The sequence below is a fragment of the Centropristis striata genome, chromosome 17, assembly GCF_030273125.1.
Source record: "Centropristis striata isolate RG_2023a ecotype Rhode Island chromosome 17, C.striata_1.0, whole genome shotgun sequence".
NCBI classification, from domain to species: domain Eukaryota; kingdom Metazoa; phylum Chordata; class Actinopteri; order Perciformes; family Serranidae; genus Centropristis; species Centropristis striata.
The window spans coordinates 34,755,892-34,780,229 of NC_081533.1; the positions used below are offsets into that span (position 1 = coordinate 34,755,892).

At 41.9% G+C, this 24,338-nt stretch overlaps 2 protein-coding genes across 2 annotated transcripts; both read right to left on the reverse strand.

The window, feature by feature from the left end:
• Nucleotides 1-970: 970 nt before the first annotated feature.
• Nucleotides 971-2,523, reverse strand: LOC131989148 (ladderlectin-like). The gene is made up of 6 exons (XM_059354347.1): nucleotides 2,463-2,523; nucleotides 2,338-2,388; nucleotides 2,150-2,259; nucleotides 1,854-1,988; nucleotides 1,535-1,646; nucleotides 971-1,381 (listed from the first exon to the last, which is right to left on the reverse strand). The coding sequence occupies exons 1-6, from the start codon at nucleotides 2,521-2,523 to the stop codon at nucleotides 1,314-1,316; spliced, it is 537 nt and encodes a 178-aa protein (XP_059210330.1). The 3' UTR covers nucleotides 971-1,313.
• Nucleotides 2,524-12,826: 10,303 nt separating this feature from the next.
• LOC131989143 (low affinity immunoglobulin gamma Fc region receptor II-like) lies at nucleotides 12,827-21,509 on the reverse strand. Its single transcript, XM_059354341.1, has 6 exons — nucleotides 21,401-21,509; nucleotides 19,756-20,019; nucleotides 18,678-18,929; nucleotides 18,329-18,442; nucleotides 17,705-17,764; nucleotides 12,827-12,973 (listed from the first exon to the last, which is right to left on the reverse strand). Exons 1-6 carry the CDS (start codon nucleotides 21,459-21,461, stop codon nucleotides 12,867-12,869), a joined length of 858 nt encoding a protein of 285 aa, XP_059210324.1. The 5' UTR covers nucleotides 21,462-21,509; the 3' UTR covers nucleotides 12,827-12,866.
• Nucleotides 21,510-24,338: the final 2,829 nt, after the last annotated feature.

The following is a 24,338-nucleotide window of genomic DNA, read 5'->3' on the forward strand; positions in this document are numbered from 1 at the left end:
GTCTGATTGTATTGAAGTCTGTGATAAAAGTATCCTACCTCTCACTTGATTTATAACCTCAGTAAACCAATTCATAATGAGTTTATGTTCTTCATAAAGGTTCAACAACTCACTTAAATTTAGCAGACTGCTGTGAAGAAATTAGTTGGAAATTAAGGTGCAACAACTCACTTTACTGCAAACAGAAGTTAGGCAGAAACTAGTTTGAAGTCAAAGCGTAAGAATTTAGTTACTTGCCTATAATGCAGAAGTTCCATATAAGGTAAGTGGTTACAATTCAACTGAAATTTTTCTCATACATCATAAATGTGTTATTTTCACTATTTGTTTAAAAGCTGAGACAGCTTTCCAGTCATACCCGTTTTTTCTCTTCTTATGGATTCAATGAGCCATCATAGTAGCATTTAATTGTAGCGAGAAAACATTATTTATTCCCATATTGAGCTGCTGTGACCTCTAGGATAATCACAGCCTCATGAAACTTTACAACCACAAACTAGAGACCTAGAGCATTCAGAGGATGGATGGCTTTACACACTATATCCACAATAAAGAATTGCATTTCCTGCTTTGATGTTCCACCAAGTCTTGGCGTCTTCATGTGGTATTTTAATAATTTTTTATTAATTGTCATGCAGTCAAAAATGGTAACATTTTGCACCTAATCTGTGTAACAAAGGATCAACCCATTCTCAAAATGTTTCCGTCTTTCAAAAGACTGGTAACAAAGTGAAAATGTTTTGACTTCAGGTTGTCTCAACACAATTCATTGAAATTGTATGAATGTGTTTTTACTTAAAAGTCTGATTGTATAGAAGTCTATGACAAAATGAGCCCACCTCACGTGATTTATGACCTCAGTAAACATTCTCATAATGAATTTATGGTCTCAGTTGTTAGTTTCAAGTCTGTTGTTAACTCTATAAATGTCTATAAAAAGACAACACTGAACAACTTGTTTCAATGCTTGAGACTTTAATTTTGCAGGAGTAAAGAAAGAACAGTTCACAATATATGTAAGGTTGAGCTAAAAGCATTCTTTCCACAACACATTCAGTGTGCTCTGATTAAAGGCACGAGGCCTCAGACACCATCCAGCTTCTCTTTACTTTACATGTCGCTTCATTCCTTGAGTAGCGTTACAGCGACAGAAAAGAAAAATAAAGATATGAAATCAGATATAAGAGCCTTCAGGTTACATTTGAGACTGACGGCATGAAGAGAGATGAGTTTGCAAACACACACAAACACACATCCACCATCGTTTGTGCTTTTTGCAGGGACTGCATGCTTCTGTGTTACACCAGGAGTCTTCAGATGTTCTTGGCACAGACAGACCCGAGTTGAGCGTAACACGTCAGGTCATCCCAGCATTTACCGCCTGTGTGTATCAGAAATACAGGAAATGAGCATGATTGTTTATTACTGACACTAATACTTCCTTGGCAGAAGTATGAGCTCTTGGCTTCCACTTTTATCATTCATGTACCCTTATTATTTACATCATTAAAAACAAATGGGTTTTATTATTTACCTCCATAATTTATCTCTAAACAGTGCTGCTCTCCACGCCAGTTATCCGGCCCTCCGCCGCACCAGTAGGAAAATCTGAAAGGGGTACCATCACTCCAGAGCCAAACACCCTCCTAAAAACAGAATGGATTAGAAAAGGAGATAATAAACAATAATAATAATAATAATAATACATTTTATTTGGAGGCGCCTTTCTTGGCACTCAAGGACACCGTACAAAAAGATAGAAAAGATTCAGCAATAAAATACAATAAAATACACAGAATTAATAACAATAGAAAATATAGAAAATATATCTTTTAAAATGATAAATGAAATACCACTGCACTATCAGAGCCTCCAATCCATGTCCGTGGATGTCTATGAGTTATATCTTGGATCATCCTTTGAATCCCGTGGTACTCATCAGCTCGATGAACAGAGGCAAGGTTTGCACCCATGGACTGGCAGTTTCTCTACAGCAAAGATAAACAGACAAAGAGAACTGCTTAGAAACAAATAACATGAGTGATAAGACGAGTTAGAAAGAGATGCCAAGTTACCAAATGTGCAAGTCCATAAAACAAAATAAACTTAATTTAGAAGCATTTTGTAGCAAATTTAAGTTATCTCATACCTCAGCCTGAGCCCAGTTCCGGACTCGTGGGACGTAGAGGAAACAGCGACCATTGATCAGCCTCCAACGACCAGGACAATATGTTGACCTCTCAACGACTTGATGCTCTCCTGAGTAAGAGAGTTAGAGATAAGTGGGTAATGTTGTTTCCAGACAATTATAAAAGGACGTAAGAATTATGTATTTACCTTCTCCAGGTTTTTCCAGAGCATCTGGTTCCTCCGTCACCTCTGAAAGAGCTGAACAGTTAAACACAATAGTTAGAGTTACAGAACTTGAGTTGATCTGTTTCCTCCCACACATTACTACTCACCAGCAGCGGTGGTCAGCGCCATCACGGCACAGAGAAGTGCAGTCACAGTCAGAGTCTTCATGATGGAGATGATGCAGACGTCTCAGTTGATAATAACCTTCAACAAAGAGAGGCAGACATGTTAGTAATACATGATGAAATGAGAGAAACAGAAGAAAAGAGGTAAAGAGAGAGAAAAGCAAAGCAAACCTGCTGGAGGATTATCTTCTCTTCTTCTTTCTCAGTGTCGGTCTGAGTGAGGATGCTGAAGACGACGAAGACCAGCTCTTATATACAGTGATGCAGGACAAACCCAAAATGTCAATATTTGTTACCTGGATCAAATGTCTCTCTCTAGAATCACATAATGCTCCTTTCCTGACGTAATTGTTGTTTTAGTTCAGATGATGTGGCTGAACAAGTTGTCTAAGCTCTAAGTAAAACATTGACACCAACATTGTTATGATGTCTTGTCGGTAAGTGGGAGGAATAACACTAGGCTAACACTAGGCTAACTTTTAGTGAGGAAAAAACTGACATGCCCAATTTTAAAGGGGTCCCTTGACCTTTCACCTCAAAATATCTGAAACACCGCTGGTAGGTTTGTTTTCCTCCTGGTGTGCGTTCATGTGTTCAGTTTAGGGTTCTCTTTGTTTCAGCACATCTTTTTTCTTTTAAGTTTATTGCACAATCATCTTTGCCATGGTCATGTAATAAGTTATTTTACATTGTAGATAATTATGTTAAGAGGTCCTAGTAAGCACAGTGATGGTGAAGTTACTCTAGTCAGCTGGAATGTAAGGGGGATGAATAGCCAATTAAAAAGAGGGAAAGTGTATGCTCTGTTATGACTGTGGTCATATTATAGTTATTTTCTAGCAAACTGCATTTGTATGTGTGCTCTGTGTTTTTGTTTTCCTTTTTTTATATGCAGATTGGGGTGTGCCATAGCCACGGTGCGATTGGTGGAGAGGTTCCCCTCCTGGGCCGTGATTGGCTGCAGCCGGAACCACATGGTTTAAATGGAGCCAAGATGGCGGCCGTCGGTGGCAGCAGGCTTATTCCTCATCCTCCTTCTCCCAACCGGTTCACACCTTTTGAGTTAACTTGTGGTTTTGGACTTAATTCCCTTGTTTTGAGCAGTAAGGGTGGGTTGCCAGGTTTTGTTTCTAGTTTTCTCTTGTTTAAGTAGGTAGGGAGGTAAGATTTTGTATCTTTTGGTTTTTCAGGTAAATTTCTCATTTTTACGATAGAATTGTTTTGTTTGTTATTTTGGCTTTAGTCCACCCCTAAGTTGAAGAATATTTGTGTTTACCTAAGTTCTCTTTGTAAATAAATATTTAACCATTCTTCAAACTTATCTTTGTTTGTGGCTACTTGGGAGATGGGGAAGATGGGGCCTTTTCATGTTGTGCTCTAGGCCCCTAGACTGGGGCATAACAGCTCATATACGTACACTCAAAGCTGATATGTTCATAAATCTCACTCAAGGATTGATTATTTTATACTGGATTCTAATTTATTGTCACAAGTCAAGGATTGCACTTATCATAACATTCTCATTTCAGACCATGCCCCAGTTTTCTTAAAGCTTAACCTGAACCATAAACAAGGAGAATTTACTTGGCGGTTAAATAATACTTTACAGAAAGAGAAGGAATTTTGTTCCTATCTTTCAAACAAAATAGATCTTTACATTGACTCTAATGATAATGGTGAAGTTAGTGACTCCACACTTTGGGAGGCCATGAAATCTGTCCTCAGAGGCCACATCATATCTTATGAAGCGATGGAGAAAAGAAAATCTAAAGCTAGGTTAACTGAAATAGATAGTCAATTATCTGATCTAGAAGCACTGTATAGAGTGGATAATCAGCCTGAAGTATTGAAGAAGATCTCAGCATTAAGATATAAGTGCAATTCTATACTATCCAAAAATGTTTCACGTTTGTTGGCCCAAGTAAGACAAAAGTATTTTGAGTTTGGTGATAAACCTCAAAGACTACTTGCCCGCCAGTTAAGACAGTCTCAGGCATCCAGGTCCATACGTTCTATGAAGACGAATGATGGGACCCATGTGACGGATCCTGAAAAAATGAATGAATGTTTTGCTAATTTTTACGAAAACGTCTATCAGTCACAGGGTGGATGTGATCTGGGGACTATGGAGTCTTCCTCTTCACTGGATGCAGACATCAATTTGAGTGAGATAAAAGATGATTTCCTCTCTCCCTAACAATAAGGCAGCAGGACCAGATGGCTTTTGTATTGAATTTTTTCAAGGTATTTACCCAGAAACTTTCCCCACTCATTTTATGAATGCTGAATCACTCATTGGTGATCTCTGGGTTGCCTCCCACTCTATATAAGGCCAATATTTCAATTATACCCAAACCTGGCCGTGATCCTGACCTGTTCTCTTCATATCGTCCTATCTCCCTGCTACCTATCGAAACCAAAATTCTTGGGAAAGTCTTCGCCAATAGATTAAAGGAGCGCATTTGTTCTATTAACCATCCTGACCAAACAGGGTTCATGCCAGGTAGACATATGTACTTTAATCTGCGCCGCTCGTCCCATATTTTTTATACAGAACATACTGAAGAGACAGTAATAATATCTTTAGATGTACAGCGTGCCTTTGATCAAGTGGAATGCCCCTATACGTTGTTTACACTTAAAAAATTTGGTTTTGGACCCTCCTTTATTAAGTGGATTGAGCTTATCTATTCACATCCAACTGCCTCTATCATAACCAACCAAAATATATCATGCCCTTTTGCAATCAGTCGTGGAACCCGTCAGGGGTGTCCCCTCTCCCGTTTCTTGTTCTCAATTATTATTGAACTGCTGGCAGTCAGTATTAGACAAAGTCGTCCAATTTCTCCTTTCAACATTTATGGACAAGAGCACCATATTTCACTGTACGCGGATGATATTCTTTTATTCATTACGCATCCTCAAGCTCCAATACCTCATCTTTTTACTTTAATTAGCAACTTAGCTAGGCTCTCTGGATTTTCTGTTAATTGGGACAAAAGTGAGTTAATGCCTATTTCTAACGAAGTTGATATGACGTATATACAGTCTACTTCTTTCGAAAAAGCTTTCAAAGACTTGTCATATCTTGGTATAACTGTGACTAAAGACCCTGAGGACCTTTTACAGAAGAATAGTCATAATAAAATTGAGCAACTTAAACAAAGTATACATTTTTGGAAGACTCTTCCTATTTCTCTTGTAGGTAAGATTAATGCAATTAAGATGATTGCACTGCCACGTTTCCTGCATCTCTTCCAGTCTCTTCCATGGTACATTGCCCAGTATTACTTTAAACAATTAGATTCAATTATTGTACCTTTTATCTGGAACTACAAATCCGTCAGGATCGCCAAAAAACATCTATGTAAATTGAAAAATGCTGAAGGCTTTGCCTTACAAAATTTTAAAATGTATTACTGGGCGGCTCATCTGTCTATACTTGCTTGGTGGAGGAAAGGCCCCCCGTCCTCTTCATATTCCTGCCCTGCCTGGCTTTGCATAGAACGATTGTTTTGTAACAAGACCTCTGTGAAGGAAATTTGGTACTTCCTGTCATGGTGGTACAAGAAGTAGGCGGCGACCTACTTGATATTCCAGACACAAGGCCTTCTGGGAACTCACTAGGGCCTTAACTCTGATAACACCATGATTGAGGGGGACATGTAGATCAGGGGGCTCTGTCCTGATGTGTTGTATAGGGCAGGAAGATAGGGCCGCATTGAGTCTTACCGAAAAGCCAATGCTGAAAAGTGCAACAGTCATAAGTCGAGCGGTGTATGGGGCTTTGTTGTACTGTAAAAGAGCCATTCGGAATTGTGCGGTGTATGGAATTCGAATGTGCTAATAAAACTGGCTGAACAGAGTATTGAGTGCTTTGTGTTTGTCCAGCTCACCCATTAACTTAACCCACGACAGTTTGGGGGCTCGTCCGGGATCACCACTTGGGTTGAACCAGGATAATTCTGCAGGTGAGGAACTGATCCTGGAACTCATTTACCTCCCCCCGGGGAAAAGCTTTTGGACGCCGAAGGGGGCGAGACGCATGAGCGCCTGCTGGACGACCTGGAACTACTCAATGCGTGATTGGACCGAAGGGTGAGCCAATACTCTATTCAACTAAAGCAATTTGATATATGTATAGTTGGGAATTATGCATAGAAGAAGCTGTTGTTTCTATCAAGCTGCCGCAAATGACTCATCAAATATTGTAGTTGTGCTGACTTAGTGCATGGGAAAAACCCCAGGGCATTTAGTTGTGTTCCTTTTGTTGTTTATTTGGCTTTCATAGTTGATCTATTTATTTTTCATAATTCATGGTAGAGGGCGGAGTGGAACTCATTAAGTTAAATACTCATGATTAAGTTAAAGTTAGTTAACTCCAGACACAACCTAATACAGTTAAAAACGCTCCACAGACTCCATTATTCACAGGAAAAGCTGCACAAATTTTATCCTGATATCTCACCAGAATGTAACCAATGTAAATCTACGATAGCTACTCTAGCGCATTCATTCTGTACATGTAGTAAACTTCAGTCATATTGGAAGTGTATTTTTCAGTGTTTTTTTGAGGCTTTTGGTAAGAATCTGGTACCCAGCCCCCTGGTGGCCATCCTGGGGGCCACAAGTGTCCTTTCTTCGGTCAATAAATTTGAAAGAAGAGCTATTCAGTTTGGGATGCTGGTTGCAAAAAGCTGATTTTACGTGTGTGGAAGATGGACTCTGTGCCAACATATAATTTGTGGCTGGGAGAATTGTCAAACACTTTACATCTGGAGAGACTGAGATTCTATAACGAAGGTAGAGGAGATACATTTGATAAAACATGGGAATCAGTATTGAATCATCTTAAAAATGTGATTTTATAAACTGGCTATTGTATAAAACCTCACAGTGCAAATGAGTATGTGATTTTCTAAATGTCGAATTAATTTTTTTTTTTGTTTTTGCTACCTTTAGAGGTTTTTGTTTATAGTATCCATCTTAACTATGACCATGGAATATTGTTGTAATTCAAGATGTGCTGTGTTCTGTATGTTATGTGACCTTTGTTAAGTGTTCTTTTTTTGTTTTGTTTTGTCTCTTGAAAATGAATAAAATCAGAATAAAAATTGATTCCATGGGTTGCCACGGGTCTCCTCTTTGCAGACACAATATGCTACAAAAAAATAAATAAATGTATACTTTTCACCAATTATATTCAAATATTTGTGCATATGGGGTCCCTAAACAGTCTGTGAGCTGCATAAATCAGGTCTGACTGGAAAGCTGAGATCCAATTTTCTTCATGTGTGATGTTGTTAGTGAGTGAAACTTGAGCTCAGTGTATAAAATGAGCTGCTGTGACCTCTAGGATAATCACAGCCTCATGAAACTTTACAACCACAAACTAGAGACATGGAGCATTCAGAGGATGGATGGCTGGCACACTAGATTCACAATAAGCAGCAACACAACACAAGAGCTGCCATACAATCCCCAAACACGCAATTCCTCCTTTGATGTTCCTCCATGTCTGTGTGTGTCTTCATGTGCTATTTTGATCATATTTGTTATTTCTCATGCAGTCAAAAATGGTAAATTTAGGACCTAATCTGTGTAACAAATGGCATCAACCCTTCACTTGCTGCAACAACTTCTGAGACATAATTGGACAAGGGAATGAACCACAGACTATAAAAAAAGAATGACATGTCTCCACGTGGCAACTGTTCAGTATCAATATTCAGGTGAACTCAGGCCATGTTTGTTCAGTATTAAAGGAGCTCCGGTAGCAGTTCCAAAGAACAGATACATGACAATCATGAAAATAACACTCAATAAACATCCTGATCTACGTGACGGTTTCATTCCAGTGTTTGGAGTGCAGTACAAATGTAGTGTTGCATTTGGTTAAACAAGGAACATGGTTTCTGTTCTAAACTGTTTGTCTTTCAAATGACTGGCAACAAAGTCACACTGCTGCCTTTCAAACATCTTCAATGTGGCATGAAAACAAGTGAAAATGTTCTGACTTCAAATTGTCTCTACAATTAAAAAATACTCAATGCACTGGGATTGTATAAATGTTTTTTCACTGGAAAGTCTGATTGTATTGAAGTCTATGAGAAAATGAGCCTCCTTCTCAGACATCTTTCTGTTGAAGAATTAGTTCCTTGCCTGCCTGCCTGTCTGACTGACTGACTGCCTGTCTGTCTGACTGCCTGTCTGTCTGTCTGACTGCCTGTCTGTGGCCCTGCAGCTACACTGTGTGGCATGATGCTATTCATCTCTTTTGGCTCTCTTCTTTGATTGTCTTGGATCTGTTCTCTGTATTTACAGCTCAAGTTTCCAGAGGAAGGGTGTTGTGGCCAGATTTATGAACATTCTCACATTTACAGGATATGTTTCTGAGATAATTGGTTGATGAGGCTTGATGATGCATGAAAATGAATCAGGTTATTCCCTAAATTACCGAAATTGAGAATCAAATATGCACAAATGTTACAAAATAGAATAAATATGACATCTGTATTCTGTCATTCTTACTGTATATCAGAAACGTTTTCATTAAAATCATGCACAAGTCTGTGTTTCAAGAAGTGTTGTTGTCCTCCATTGTTTTACAGATTTTCTTCAATTTAAGAGTCTGTGCAGTAGTGACATAGAGTGGAGCTGTGGTTTGAAAGAGTTCTCGCCTAAAACTCACCTCTAACCAATCAGGAGTCAGTTACAGCTGTAAATCATGATGTCACAGTGCCACTAACATGGAGGGGCGGGGTTTTTAACCTATACTGCAGCTCCCATACTTTTGAATGATGGACAGCATTTCTATGTGCCATTTACTGACCTGCCATCCAGCCCTAAAAACACCACTTAAAAAAGACAAAAATTACACTGTTGTAGGAGGGTTTGAGGGTTTAAAGAGGTGAAAAATAAACCTGTCAAATCAGACAGGACGACCAAACCTGTATAACAATACAGCTGATGGGACGATCAAAGCAACTTCATGTGAAACATTCAAAGACACCTGGGTGTTACGTGTATGCCTACAAGAAAAAAATATTATTATAAGTTCTGTTCATTGATTGGCTAATCAAGGGATGTGCAAACGGACCAGGACTCTAATTTCATGTTGCAAGTGTTTGCTCAAGTGCTGAAGTAACTCAATATGAAACAGTGTCAGTCTAGTGCATCCCGCCCTGAGAGTCCAGGTGCACTGGAGTGTGAACAGTCAACATCCTGCTCCACATGAGTGTTGTTTCTGTTCTCAAAATGTTTCTGTCTTTTAAAAGACTGGCAACAAAGTCACACTGCTACCTTTCAAACATGTTCTTTTTTGCATGAAAACAAGTGAAAATGTTCTGACTTCAAATTGTCTCTACAATTAAAAAATACTCAATGCACTGGAATTGTATAAATGTTTTCTCACTGGAAAGTCTGATTGTATTGAAGTCTATGAGAAAATGAGCCTCCTTCTCAGAAATCTTTCTGGTGAAGAATTAGTTCCTCACCTGCCTGTCTGTCTGACTGACTGCCTGTCTGTCTGTCTGTCTGACTGACTGCCTGTCTGTCTGACTGACTGACTGCCTGTCTGTCTGTCTGACTGACTGCCTGTCTGACTGACTGCCTGTCTGTCTGTCTGTCTGTCTGTCTGACTGCCTGCCTGTCTGTCTGTCTGACTGCCTGTCTGTCTGTCTGTCTGTCTGTCTGTCTGACTGCCTGTCTGACTGACTGCCTGTCTGTCTGACTGCCTGCCTGTCTGTCTGACTGTCTGTCTGACTGTCTGTCTGTCTGTGGCCCTGCAGCTACACTGTGTGGCATGATGCTATTCATCTCTTTTGGCTCTCTTCTTTGATTGTCTTGGATCTGTTCTCTGTCTTTACAGCTCAAGTTTCCAGAGGAAGGGTGTTGTGGCCAGATTTATGAACATTCTCACATTTACAGGATATGTTTCTGAGATAATTGGTTGATGAGGCTTGATGATGCATGAAAATGAATCAGGTTATTCCCTAAATTACCGAAATTGAGAAATAAATATGCACAAACCTTACAATATAGAATAAGTAGGACATCTATTCTGTCAACCTGACTGTATATCAGAAACCTTTTTATTAAAATCCATCACAAGTCTATGTTTCAAGAAGTGTTGTTGTCCTCCATTGTTTTACAGATTTTCTTCTGTTTAAGAGTCTGTGCAGTAGTGACACAGAGTGGAGCTGTGGTTTGGAGTTCTCGCCTAAAACTCACCTCTAACCAATCAGGAGTCAGTTACAGCTGTAAATCATGATGTCACAGTGCCACTAACATGGAGGGGCGGGGTTTTTAACCTATACGGCAGCTCCCATACTTTTGAATGATGTACAGCATTTCTATGTGCCATTTACTGACCTGCCATCCAGCCCTAAAAACACCACTTAAAAAAGACAAAAATTGCACTGTTGTAGGAGGGTTTGAGGGTTTAAAGAGGTGAAAAATAAACCTGTCAAATCAGACAGGACGACCAAACCTGTCTAACAATACAGCTGATGGGACCATCAAAGCAACGTCATGTGAAACATTCAAAGACACCTGGGCAATACGTGTCTGCCTACAAGAAATAAATATTATTATAAGTTCTGTTCATTGTTTGGCTAACCAAAGGATGTGCAAACGGACCAGGACTCTAATTTCATGTTGCAAGTGTTTGCTCAAGTGCTGAAGTAACTCAATATGAAACAGTGTCAGACTGGTGCATCTCCTATCACAAACCCATACCCGCTCTCCATTCAATAATGCTGTCGCATTAGCCCTTTGGTCATATCGCTGTTTCGCCCGTTCGGCTGCTATGGTCATTTTTTGTGTGCCAGACCATAAGCGTACGTCAACTTTTGGTGATGGTCTCGAACCCAACCAAAAAAACAAAGCAACACAAAAAAACACTAAAAACTGACCCCGTCAAATCTGCCAACATATTAGGTTGCCAGGTTTGATATCACTGTGTCCATACAGACACCAAAACCTGTTCATCATGTCCATATCTGACACACTCTTGCCCTGTAGTGTTTGTTTTTTACTGTTTGACTAACATTAGAACCCGCAGTGTCCACCTGTTTTAGGAACCAGTAGGTTTGGTACTATTCACTGTCTTCTTTATGTTATTATTCATGCATATTTTTCAAGTCAAAATCACTTTAAGGATAACAAAATAGTTTCACAGAAGTCACAGGGATCAAGAAAAAGTTACTCTGTGTTTTTCTGTGTAATTTTAGCTCGTACAGACAGAACACTTCAGACTCTTTTAAAGTGTTTGCAGTATCTTCAGTGACACAAAGACGACACCTGCTCACACTGAGGTTACACAAAGTCTTCATTGAGATTAGTTTCATGCACGGATGTCTGTTTTCATCTGCAGACTACTGGGATCCTCTGTGCAACAGTTTTCCTATTTGTCCAGCTGATGGCACTATAATACTAAGGCATGCAGTATACAAGATTGACCTAAATGTAGCTCTTTATTAAGATTTGTAATGTTGTGACAGCACACATGATTATAGCACAAATTGTCCATAATGTTTTGCAACAGCAGAAAATCTGCATTTTAAGATGATATCTCTAAATCCCAAAAAATCAACCCAAGCAATCTTTGTTGTGCATCAACAACAAACCAAACCACTGTTCAAGTTGACGAAGTGCCCCTAAAACTCACTGAAGATGTGATAAAGTCTCAGTCTTTAACAGCATGTCATCATGGGATTTGTTGTCAAGAAACCCAACAATCTGTCAGCCCATCTCTCAAAACTTACATAATAACTGAAAAAGGCTCAGTAATTCCTGCCGTAGTTTCTAGCAAGTTGTACACAAACAACAGGAAGTACCATTGACCCAAATAAGTGTTTCCTATTCAGCGTCTCAACTGTTGTCAGAAGATGAACACATTTTCATACCTAAGCTTGAAAGTCGCTGCTGTAACGTGACTAATGTTGTGAAAGTGTCACAGTTTGGTTATAAGAAACTTTATTTAGTGCTTTCTTACTGTAACAACTTAACAAAGTGCTTTACAAAACAGAATTGGGCAAATATAACCTGACAAGGCAGATAAAATCAGAATAAGGAAAATAATTTTCATATATTACTGTAAATGTGCTTTTTTCAAGTATTTTCAAATGAATTGCCGAGAGGAGACCCTGAGTGACCTCTACCCATCAGTGTGTGTTTACTGCAAAGACTCTTTCACTTTAATCTTATCAATATTCAAACATTCCAGCTACAACAAAAACTACTTTTATCAACTCGGTTTGTCTTTTTCATTTGTGAAACAACAATAACTGACGTATGTTTCCATGTTATCAGATTGTCCTTTTAGTCAAAGCCATTAAAAAGATGTAAAAAGTCTCCTGGCTCCTGTTGATCAGCAGCAGAGTTTCAGGCTTTATAAGTCAACACATGGCGCGGTGTGTTTTTACACCTGACGGGGTTCAGTCTGTACACAGCGACAGAGGAAAACAAGGAGTGGCTCTTCAGTGGCAAACCTGGAAAAAAAATTGGAGCAAATTACCAGACAAAGACACAGTATGTTCAGTAAAGTTCATTGTATGTGTTTTTGTGTTTCAGTCGCTAAATTGCTGTCTGTATTCCACAAGAAAGTACATTCATGAACCTGGAAAAAAAAAAGTTCAGCTTACAGCAATATTCATGATCCTAGCAGCAGCTGAAGCTTGCTAATCATAATAGTAATTAAAATAATAATAATAATAACTATATATGCGATCAGGTATTAACGGGGGCCAAGACTCCCACACAAGTCGCACCTGGTGACCCTTGGGGGCAGTGCAAGTCGGACCTGCAGGCCTACGTGCAGGACGCAAGAAACAGGTAGAGAGCCACTTTGATTTTCAGTCAATGGGATCTTGGTTGCCAAGTACAAAAGTCTATGCAATAAAATGAGTTGGAAAAATCAGGTTTGGCAATTTATTCTACTAATATGCACCAAGTTTGGTTCAGGGCCAAAGATCTTTTGATAATGTATTTGTCATGTGTTTCCACAGATTCTGTGAGCCAAATTTTGTGCAGATCGGACGCTGAGCCTTGAAGGAGTTTGAAAAAGTGGATTCTGTGCTTTTTTTTGTGATTTTGTGAAGATAATATTCTAGGCAAAAATGGATGTGGTCTATACCACGGAATCAGCTCCTAATGGTGGTCATTTGTCATTGTTGGTGCCTGCCCTGTAAATGTATCTGACATAACTTATATCATTAAAATCATAAATACTGCATAACCACGTTCATGAATGGAAGACTAGAAAAGTCTGGTTACCAGCCAAATTTGGGCTTTGAGACCTAATGATAACTTTTCTAACAGAGGTTACTGTAGTGTACGGCTGTATGACAGGTTAGAGTCATGACGGCATGACGTCAGCCGCAAGCGTAACGTGTGACGTGTGTTCTGAGTGTCACCTGAAGTTGCTAATAATAAAGCACGGAGTTAGCACACAGTCGTTGTCAGCGCCTCCTTAAACATAACATTGGCGACAAGGATGGAGCTTCCACTTTCACCTTTGCCTCTGTTCCTCGCTCTGCCCGGTGAGCCACCGGTCCCGTGGTCCCGCTGGTATGAGTTGTTCGAGACGTTTGTGGCAGCCATGGGTCTCGCCGACGCTCCTGAAGCTAGGCTAAGAGCAATGCTAATCCACAGCCTGGGCAACTAGGGACAGTGCATCTTCCGGACTCTCGCCGGAATACACGGACTGTGTCACCCTGCTCGAGCGACATTTCGCAGCGCCACAGAGCGTCGTGGTCTGGCGGATTATCTTCCGTCAACGCCGACAGCGGCCGGGTGAGTCGGTTCATCAGTACGTCACCGACCTCCGGTGTTTGGCCAGCCTCTGTCAGTTCGGCTTCTTAGAAGAGGAGATGATTCGGGATCAGCTAGCAGAGCACACAGTTGACCCTAAGCTATGTGAGAAACTGTTTATGGCGCCGGACGACCTGTCGCTGTCAAAGGCGGTGGAAATAGCCTTCCAGCTTGAGTCGGCTGCTCAGTTAGCATCGCGGCTAGCGGCGCCAAGCCCGACGCCCCCACTCACAGCGGCCTTGGCACAGACAGTGGCCCCGTCTGCTCAACCCTCCTCCGACCTTGAGGTAAACGTTGCGGGACGCCGGGGGGCTACAGGACGCCGGCCGTGTGGAAATTGTGGCTCTTCCTCTCACCTCTCACGCGCACCAGTGTGTCCAGCCATGGGGCAGAGGTGCCAGCACTGCGGTAAGCTAAACCACTTCGCCAAAGTATGCCGCTCCGCACCTGCCTCCGCAAACCCCCAACCCCGCTCACCCCGCCCGCCAAGCCCGACCACCATCCATTCTGTGGACTCCAATGCCAAGCAATTCACCTGGTGCACGGTGGAGCTAGATGGAGTATGCCTGCCACTGTTGCTGGACACTGCTGCCTCCAGATCTCTGCTCAACGAGTCCACAGTCCGGTGGCTCTTCCCCCATCAGGCGATCAGAGCGGACGCAGAGGAGCTCTATGGCTATGGACACACTAGAATCGGCATGGTAGGCACCGCCACTTTCTCTATCCGCTACGGCTCCAGGGCTCTCCCACTACTCTGAGACCACTGCACCGCTGCGCGCCCTTCTCTAGCAGGACGTACCCTGGGCTTGGACCCCCGCATGCCATGCCGCTGTCCACCGCCTCAAGTCCCAGCTCACCTCTCCACCGGTGCTGGCCCACTTTGACCTGCGGAGTCCTACGTTCGTGACCTGTGACGCATCCAACACAGCCGTCGCCGCCGTCTTGTCCCAAGCGGCCGGTGGTTTGCTTCGAGATCTCTCACTCCGGCTCAGTGCAAGCACTCGGTGGGGGAATGGGAAGCGCTGGCCTGCGTCTGGGCCTGTGAACGTTGACACATGTACCTGTACGGGCGGCACTTCACCCTGCGGACGGACCACCAGGCCCTCACCGCCCTGCTGGCCACAACTGGATCTGGCCACAGGCCACTGCGCCTTTATCGGTGGTCTGAGAGGCTGCAGGCGTACGACTTCACCACACAGTTTACGCCTGGCAGAGAGAACGTTGTTGCAGATCTCCTTTCCAGAGCCACGCCCGGTGCGGTGCCTGACACCGTCCAGGACCCCTCAGAGCCAGAACTGATTCTCATGCTGTAAACGCCCCTCCAGGCAGCCGTTTCTCTGCAGGAGCTCCAGGCTGCTTCCGAACAGGACCCTGTGTTCGTCCAGCTCCACATGTTTATCCAAGAGGGCTGGCCCGCCAGAGTCTCGGAAGAACTGGCACCCTTCAACCGCGTCAAGGGTGAGCTCTCTTGCTGGAATGATGTCTGCGTTGCACGGGGATTGTGTATAGTGGTTCCCAGCACCTTACGTGCACGGCACGCGTCCTAACCATGATGCATGAAGGTCACCTGGGCGTTGTGAAGGTTAAGCAGCGCTGCAGGGGCTCCGTCTGGTGGCCGGGCATCGACAGAGAGGTGGAGGTGATGGTGAAAGACTGTACAGCCTGCCTAACCAGCGGTAAGACTGGTCTGCCCCCACCTCCGCCTTTACAGCCTCTGCCGTGGCCACAAACGCCGTGGACCCACATTCAACTGGACATCTGCGACATCGGCGTCCCCCAGCACCAACGCTTTCTGCTGGTCACCTACGATCTCCACTCCAAATGGCCTGAGGTCCTCCCTACCGGTTCTGTCACCACCAAGGTGGTCACTGACTTCCTCTCCTCCCTGTTTACACGCTGGGGCTTTCCTGATACCATCACCACTGATAACGGGCCCCAGTTCATCTCGGCCGACTTCACTTCCTTCGCGGAGGAGAGAGGAGTCAAGCACATTAGAACAGCCTTCTACCACCCGCAGGCTAATGGCGGCGTGGAAAGGTTGAACCAAACGCTCAAGAACGGGCTCAGAGCACATCTGGCAGAAAGCCTCCCGTTTCCATCGGCACTGCAGAGTACTCTGCTCCACTACAGGGCAACACCAAACAACGGGCAGGTCTCCAGCTCTCTTGATGTTGGGTCGTGAACTGCAGCTTCCCCTGGATCGTCTGCGCCCTACGACAGGGAACCCTTCAGCAGCAGCACCATCCTTGAGGAACAGAGTGGCAGGGCAGCAACAGCGTATGAAGCAGCGGTTTGACAGAGGACATCGAGCGAGATTCCCTGCACTCACAGTGTCGGACTGGGTGCGCATTCGTCGTCCCAGTCAGTCCCACAAACTGCTCTCATTCTGGTCTGCACCACAGCAGATCACAGCACAGCTGGGGCCGGCTACCTTCCGCCTAGCCGACGGGTCGCGTTGGCACGCCAACCGCCTTGAGAAGGTGGCGGCGCCATCTGACTCTGAGCAGGCCGCTGCAATCGAGCAGCGTCATGCAGACGCTGACTGGGACATTACGGAGGCACAGCCTGAGGCACGGCTGGAGGCCCCGGCTGCACACCCACCTGAGCCGGATGCACCGGCTGAACCACTGCAGCTCGGGCTACGCCCGGCTCGGGCCCACCAGAGGCCATCCTACCTCAAAGACTACGTTACAGACTTTTGAAGTTTAGCTAGTGCATAGTCTGTCATGTGGCAGAATAATCCACAGGGCTATGCGGGCAAACCGGTAGTCTTCCCGGTTTTGTCAGCCAGGTTGATTTGTTAAGAGAATGTTCTGCTGTACTGGTTCGAGTTATTTAAAAGGGGAGGGGGTAAATGTAGTGTACGGCTGTACGCCAGGTTAGAGTCATGACGGCATGACGTCAGCTGTAAGCGTAACGTGTGACGTGTGTTCTGAGTGTCACCTGAAGTTGCTAATAATAGAGCATGGAGTTAGCACACAGTCGTTGTCAGCGCTTCCTTAAACATAACAGTTACAAAGTACTTTAACAGAACAAAGAAGAAAATCAAAACCGCACATGGTGCATACAGTAGAAGTGAACAGAAAAACATCAAAACATGACGCTCTTACAAACACTAAAACCAAATCCGCCTGTAGTTATTGAACAGCCAATTTAAAGAGGCGTGTTTTATATGCTTTATATGTAATTTAACTGTCTACAGACTTGAGAGTTGATTTAAATGCGTATGTAGGACCGGTAGTGGTGGTTCAACATTCATATTCAGTGTATTGTTATACGTCTAATGTTGTCTGTAAAGCTAAATAGATAGAAATGCTGCATTTTCTGTGTTTGTGTACTTCATATTTTGCGTTTGTGTATCTTACCATGTGTCTGTGTGTGTGTGTGTGTGTGTGTTTGTGTGTGTTTACCTTTTTGTTTCCATGAGCTGGTGACATCAGTGTACAAGACAACCGAAGGATCAATTTCATCTGCAGCACAAAATGTGATACAGTTTGGTTTAAAAATGTACATTGAGATTTTTAAGGTGAATTTTGGATTTAAAAAAAATATATATTTTTTTTCAATGTTTTACTCCAAAATGTTTGAGTCCCCATAACTTCAACACATAACAAATTCACTTTTAAAAATTCAGAGCCACATGAACACCATGACCCAAACTTGAGATTTAACCCTCTGCACACCACCATCCTGCTGGGATTGAAATGTATGTTTTCTTTAAAAGATTGCCAAAAACTTAATGTAGAGATAAACTGTAAAACAGGCATTATCGTTGGAGTTTGAACTTTCCAACGGTCTTTGAATGGACAAAAGGTTTCCTTTGGAAAAAGTGACAAAAATGAAGCTTAAAATTGTGATATTTCTATCAGAATCACTTCATTCTACATGTCTATAGATTCTGAAAGCTAAAGACCACAGCCTGCAACTTTCATGTCTTCTTTAAATTGATGACTGAATCACAATTTAGTTGAATTGTCTTGCTGCAGTTAACCTGTGACAAGTATGTTACTGTCATGACATGAAAACAGGCTGACCTTTGTGGCTCCTCCAGAGGCAGAGCAGCATCACACAGACCAGCCAGAGGTCGACGCCCACCACAGGAAGTAGAATGTGTGTGAGGGGGGAGTACGGCGGCTCAGGATGTCCTGCTGCAAAACACAAATAGCCACAGACCGACCTCAAGTTCTGTCTGTATGGCTGGTTCACACAGCTATAGATCAACCCTCATATCTGACTCACAGCAGCATATTTTCATAGGTTTTGGAGTCGTTCTTTGTTTCATGGTGGATGTGTATGAAATATAACTAAAAGTAAATATTTGTGTCCATCTTGGATAGACAGCACAGGCTTATCAGTTGTTAAAAAAGTTACGGCTCCTCTCACCTCTGACAGCCAACCAGCCGTCTGGAGATTCTCCACCTCCAGAGACGTTACACTTGTAGAGTCCTTCATCAGATTTAGAAACACTGTGGATGGTCATCTCTCCTGTAGAGCTGCTGCTGATGAAGAGGCCGTCTTTATAGAAATCTGCTGAGATGTTGTTGGAGGAGAAGGTCGACTTGGTTCTGCAGCTCAGAGTCACAGCGTCTCCCTCCATCACAGGGACAGCAGGACTCTCCAGGATCACTGGACCACCTGAGGGACAGAAAGACAAGGAGACAGTCAACACAGGATCATTTACAGAGCGGAAAACTTCCTCTTCTTGACCTTTTACACAATTTTTCTCTTCTGCATGTACATTGAAATTGTATATCCACTCTTCTTCTACATAAGGTTACAAGACATGTTTTTTGTCGGTGAAATGCATCATTTAACGTCCTTAAATTAATGTTGTAACACACACAGACTACTAAACAAATACAAGAAGTTGAGGTAGAGTGGTGTATCCAGGCGGCAACCACCAGGTTTAAAAAGTGCAGCTGATGCAGAATCGCTTTTAAACTGTATTCTTTGTAATGTCCAGCAGGGGGCGACTGCACTGGCTGCAAATAGAAGTTTGATTGTTCATGAGTCTATCAGAAAATAATCCTACTTCTGTCTTGATTTATTACCTCAGTAAACATCAAGTTCACACCTGTCAATCACACGGTAGCCAAACCCTAAAGTCTCCCCTGCTGTATGGTCTTTTTTACCCTAAATGGGAGCATAATTTACGAAACGAACATCATGCTGTATTGAAGAAGACTTGAAATTAACAATTGAGACCATGAACTCACAATGAGAACGTTGACTGAGGTCACAAATCAAGTGAGGAGTAAAGTCATTTCCCTTGATCTAAATACATTTATTGACTTCTTTTTGCAGCCAGTAGAGTCGTCCCCTGCTGGACATTAGAGAGAATACAGGCTTAAGGTTCTTCTACATCGGCTGCACTTCTGACCAAGAGGTTGCTTCGTGGAATGGAGGTAAAACAAAATTATTCTCCCTAAAGAGCTACAGCTCATCTTTTGGTTAAACCCACCTGTCACCAAGATGTTGACGGCATCGCTGCACTCTCCAGCTGCAGATTCACACCAGTACACTCCACTATCAAATATGTAAAGGTCGTCACTGCAGCAATGGGATTCATTTATTGTATTCCCAAACACGGAGCAGTCTTGGTTGAATTGTTTGGATGTGTTCCTCTTCACGCTCCACTCAGAAGAGTTTCCCTGATGCTCACAGCTCAGAGACACGGACTCGTACTTAAAGAACTGGGATCTGTCCGGAACAACTCTCAGATTGGCTGCAAGAAAAGAATGACAAAGATGAAGGCAAATTGAAAAGACAAGCAAGCAAACCCAGCTGATGTGTAGATGCTCGGCAAGCTCCAGCGGCATTTCCTGTTTCAATACATGGACATGGAACAATATGTGGTTGGTTTGAGCTGCACAAAGCTTCATGTTAAAGGCAGAAACAGTGGTGGAAGCTGTGAAATCCTTTTAGATAGTTTTAATTTCCATTAATCTTCCACCCCAACATTTGCTAGTGGGATAAAAAAAAGTATGTTTTCTTTATAAAAGATCTCCAGAAAGTAAGTATAAAATGGAACTTTCCTACAGTCCTTGGACGGATAGTCGGTTTCCGTCAGAAAAAGTGACCAAAACTAAGCTTAAAATAGTGATATTTACACTACTGGTCAAAAGTTTTAGAACACACCAACTTTTCCAGAATTTAATTGAAAATTATGCAGTTTAATGTCTCAGTGTACTCTGAAATTAATGCACATTTGCAACATTTAAAATCCTTTATTGAGCATGATAGTGTTTTGAAAGTAAAAAAAAGATTCAAAATCACATTTTATGTTGGACTAAAGGACTAAAAAAAGACACAAAATGACAAAAAAAGACACAAAATGACTAAAAAAAGACACGAAATGACAAAAAAGACACCAAAAGACACAAAATGACTAAAAAAAGACACAAAATGACCAAAAAAAGACACAAAATGACTTACAAAGACATGAAAAGAATTAAAAAATGGACAAAATAGCCCAAGACTCCATAGAGTTAAGTTGTTAACCCATTTCTTGTTCCCTGAAAAAGGCCTACTTGTATAATTCTGAAATGTACGTTATATTTTACCCTTTTTTATTTACCTCTGGCAGTTCACCACTTACCTTTGTACACTTTCAAGCTGTTGATTTGACTTGAACTGCTTGATTTTCAATAAAAAACTGGAAAAATTGGGGTGTTCTAAGACTTTTGACCGGTAGTGTATGTCACAATCACTTTCTTCTGCATGTCTCATTTAAAATGTGTCCAAAAAGTGGTTGGAATAACTAGATCCTGTTAAAAACACTACAATTCATGGGAGAATGTTTTATTTTCTTATGATTTCTGTCATTCTAACTGTGTTATTCTGCACACGGACATGTTTGAGTTGTTCCCATTGCTAGCCATGATTGTGCTGATTCCATAGAGCTGCATGATTTATAGATTTATATATATTTTACACATTTCAGTGAAATACACAGAGGGGAGAATGTGAAAAAACACCCTGAAACAGCTGGTTGGTTCTTTAGCACCACAGCTGCATCACGTGTTAGCCACGATATGACAGAAAATAGTGAAAAAGATCAATCACAACTCTCTAAGGTCTAAAAGATGAAAGATAGAAGTACTCACCAACAACAGTGCACAGTGTTGTGAAGTCCATGCTGACTGACTGACTGAAGAGCAGCAGCATCACACCACAGGCCACAGCTTCCTGTCGTTATGATGAAGTCCGGCTACAAATGTGTGAAGAAGTTTCTGCAAGATGTCCTCATTGCCCCTGAAATAACAACATTGACCCGAAATAACCTCCCAATTACTTAAAATGTATCGACAAATCAACTTTCCACTGGTGCACAGGAGAAATATTATGCACTACGCACTTATACAGGAACCTCGCAGGTGTTCACCTTTGTGCCCTGTAAGGAAATGACGAGCATGAAATGGAAGTAAGAGTTGTTTAGGGTTAGAAGCAGCAAATTTAAACTCTTAGTGGGAGTTTCAGATCAGAGGCAGATTGATTGCTGTTAATATTGAAAACGAATGGCATAAAATGCTTCATCAGGATAAAGTTAACAACAAGCACTTAAGCTGAGCCTAATAATTTGGTTTGTGAGCTTTATAAACCATTTGGGTCGGAACAGCAACAGCCAAAAATCTCAGATTTCCCTTCTAACAGAAGAATGGACGAACCTGTTGGCTGGTGATCGGTCATTTGTGTATTATCATGTTAAAATCAGACAGCAACCTCAGATAAAATGTATCACAAAAGAAAACTTATAGTTTCCAGATTCCATAAACAGGTCGGACGCTGTGTAAATAAATATGGACATGTTTATGGGTTTTTAACATAAACTATACTGTTTTGTTTTTGTTTTTTTTAACTTTGTGTTACAAAGGATTAGCAAATGATCAGATTCAGTTTTATATGCGACATACCAACTTTATTTCCCAACCTTATGTTGATTCTGTTTCCTGTCTGTCGTCCTCAGCTGCTCTTCCTGAGGTTTTTGAGGTTTCTGACATTTGTTTTCCCATGAAAGTTTTTTGTTGTTGTAGTTTTTCATCATATGAATCAATGATCAACGCTAAAACTGACTGTAGGTTTGCTTTTGTCCAGGACCAGGACTGTTTCCTTCATGTGGCTGGTGATGTCTCATAGTTTGTCTGCCACTGGTTGAGGCTGGTTGGTGTCTCGCTGCCACCTTCAGGACAAAGTTTGACACTACAGAAACATGAAAGAATCACAGATTTCCACTCTGACTCAGAGATGATGCACTGATTTGCAAAAACATTGCACTGCAGCTAGTGATAAAAAGTAGGCCTTTGAGTCAGCAGAGCATTATATTACTGCCAAATATCACTAGTTTGTGCTGTGAACTATTTTTTTAAATCACAGAGAACATGAAGAGAAACATTCTCTTACTGGTACAGATAGAAAGTCCAAACTGCAGTTACTCAGAGTCCAACAACAAACAGGAAAAAGGTGCAGACAGGTAGAGCTTTAGGTTCTGCAGTAAACTGCTTAGAACATGACAACATGGCAGAGTGTGGGTGGGAATGATTGATGAGGACAATGAGACACAAGTGAGGATGTGGGAGGAAGATCAGGAGGGAGTGGCTTCACCTGAAGAGACTGGGACAGGTGGTGAAGTCCTTTTAACTATTTATTAAGCCAGTAATTAAAGAGTGAATCATCTACATGGACCTTAATCTGATCAGAAATCACAGTCTGTAAGACAGTTTGCTGCAACCACCGTGAGAGAAAGGGTGCCTTTACTTTTACACAGTTTTATAATGTGAATGTGCAACTATCTAATTAGGGCCTCGGGGCAATCGCACCGTGCACTGGTCCCATACAGCAATATCTGTAGGGACCAGTGCTGCACTACTGTTATACTGTGGATTTCTTCTTCTTCCTCTTCCGGACGCAATTTCGTCCCGCTACTAGTCCTACAACTTGAAGAGTTGCAGGATAAATTATATATCAAAACGTGCGGTTTGATCGGGATTGGTGTGCTATTACATTTCTCTACAGAATATTAATTTTTCGCGAGGTAAATCGTGAAAAACTGCCCAAAATTTTGCATTGAAATGAATGGGACGGCCGAAAGAAAACGAGAGAAAAAGAACATTAATTGAAGATTTTCAGACGTCTACTTCTCCGGCATAATTTCACCTAGAGACTCCATTTAAACTTTAAACAGTAGACACAAGTCTTGTGTATCGGTGTATTAATCCACGTTTCGATAGGTCATATAGTTTTTTATCAATCCCTGTTCAATGACCATGATCATTTTTGGAGAAATTCTGAGATTATAATGGGTGTGTATTGCACGGAATGTTTGTGTCACAGTGTGTGACATCATCGCCAGAGTGTAGAGGGAGAGAAAAAACTGTCAAAAAATAAATTTTAAAACTGCGCTCCAGGCCGCAAATTCCACTCTACAGAAATAATTTTTACATAGAAACGTAGGAAAATCTGTCTTCTCCCTCACAATGAAAAAAAAGGGAGATGGAACAGTTTTTTTAGATCGCTCTAACAAAGCTATTTTTTCATTTTTCTTAAAAAATAAATCATACGTAGACGTTCAGGAAGAACTCAGGACGCTCAAAGTGAAGTCGGATCAATGATAGGTATTATGGTTTTGCCAAAAATGCTTTCTGTTCGAGGCCAGAAATTTCACTCTGCCCACCTCTGGCTGCTTTCACTGTGCCAGAAGATTCCACAGCTGTTAATGCTGTTGATTGCTCTGCTCTGATTGGTCGACCACAACGCTTTGATGCTTTGATGCTTTGATGTTTTGATGCTTTGATGCTTTGATGTGATTACAGTTACAGATACACGCACGCACACACACACACACACTGGTCATTTAATGTAACGACAGTTAAAGCTACATACACACACGCACGCACACACACACACACACACACACACACACATGCACACACACACACACACACACACACACACACACATATGCGCGCTTAAGCGCACACACTCCTCCAGATACAAATGTTTCACACACACACACATTTTGAGGTTAAAGGTCATAGGTTGCTGTAT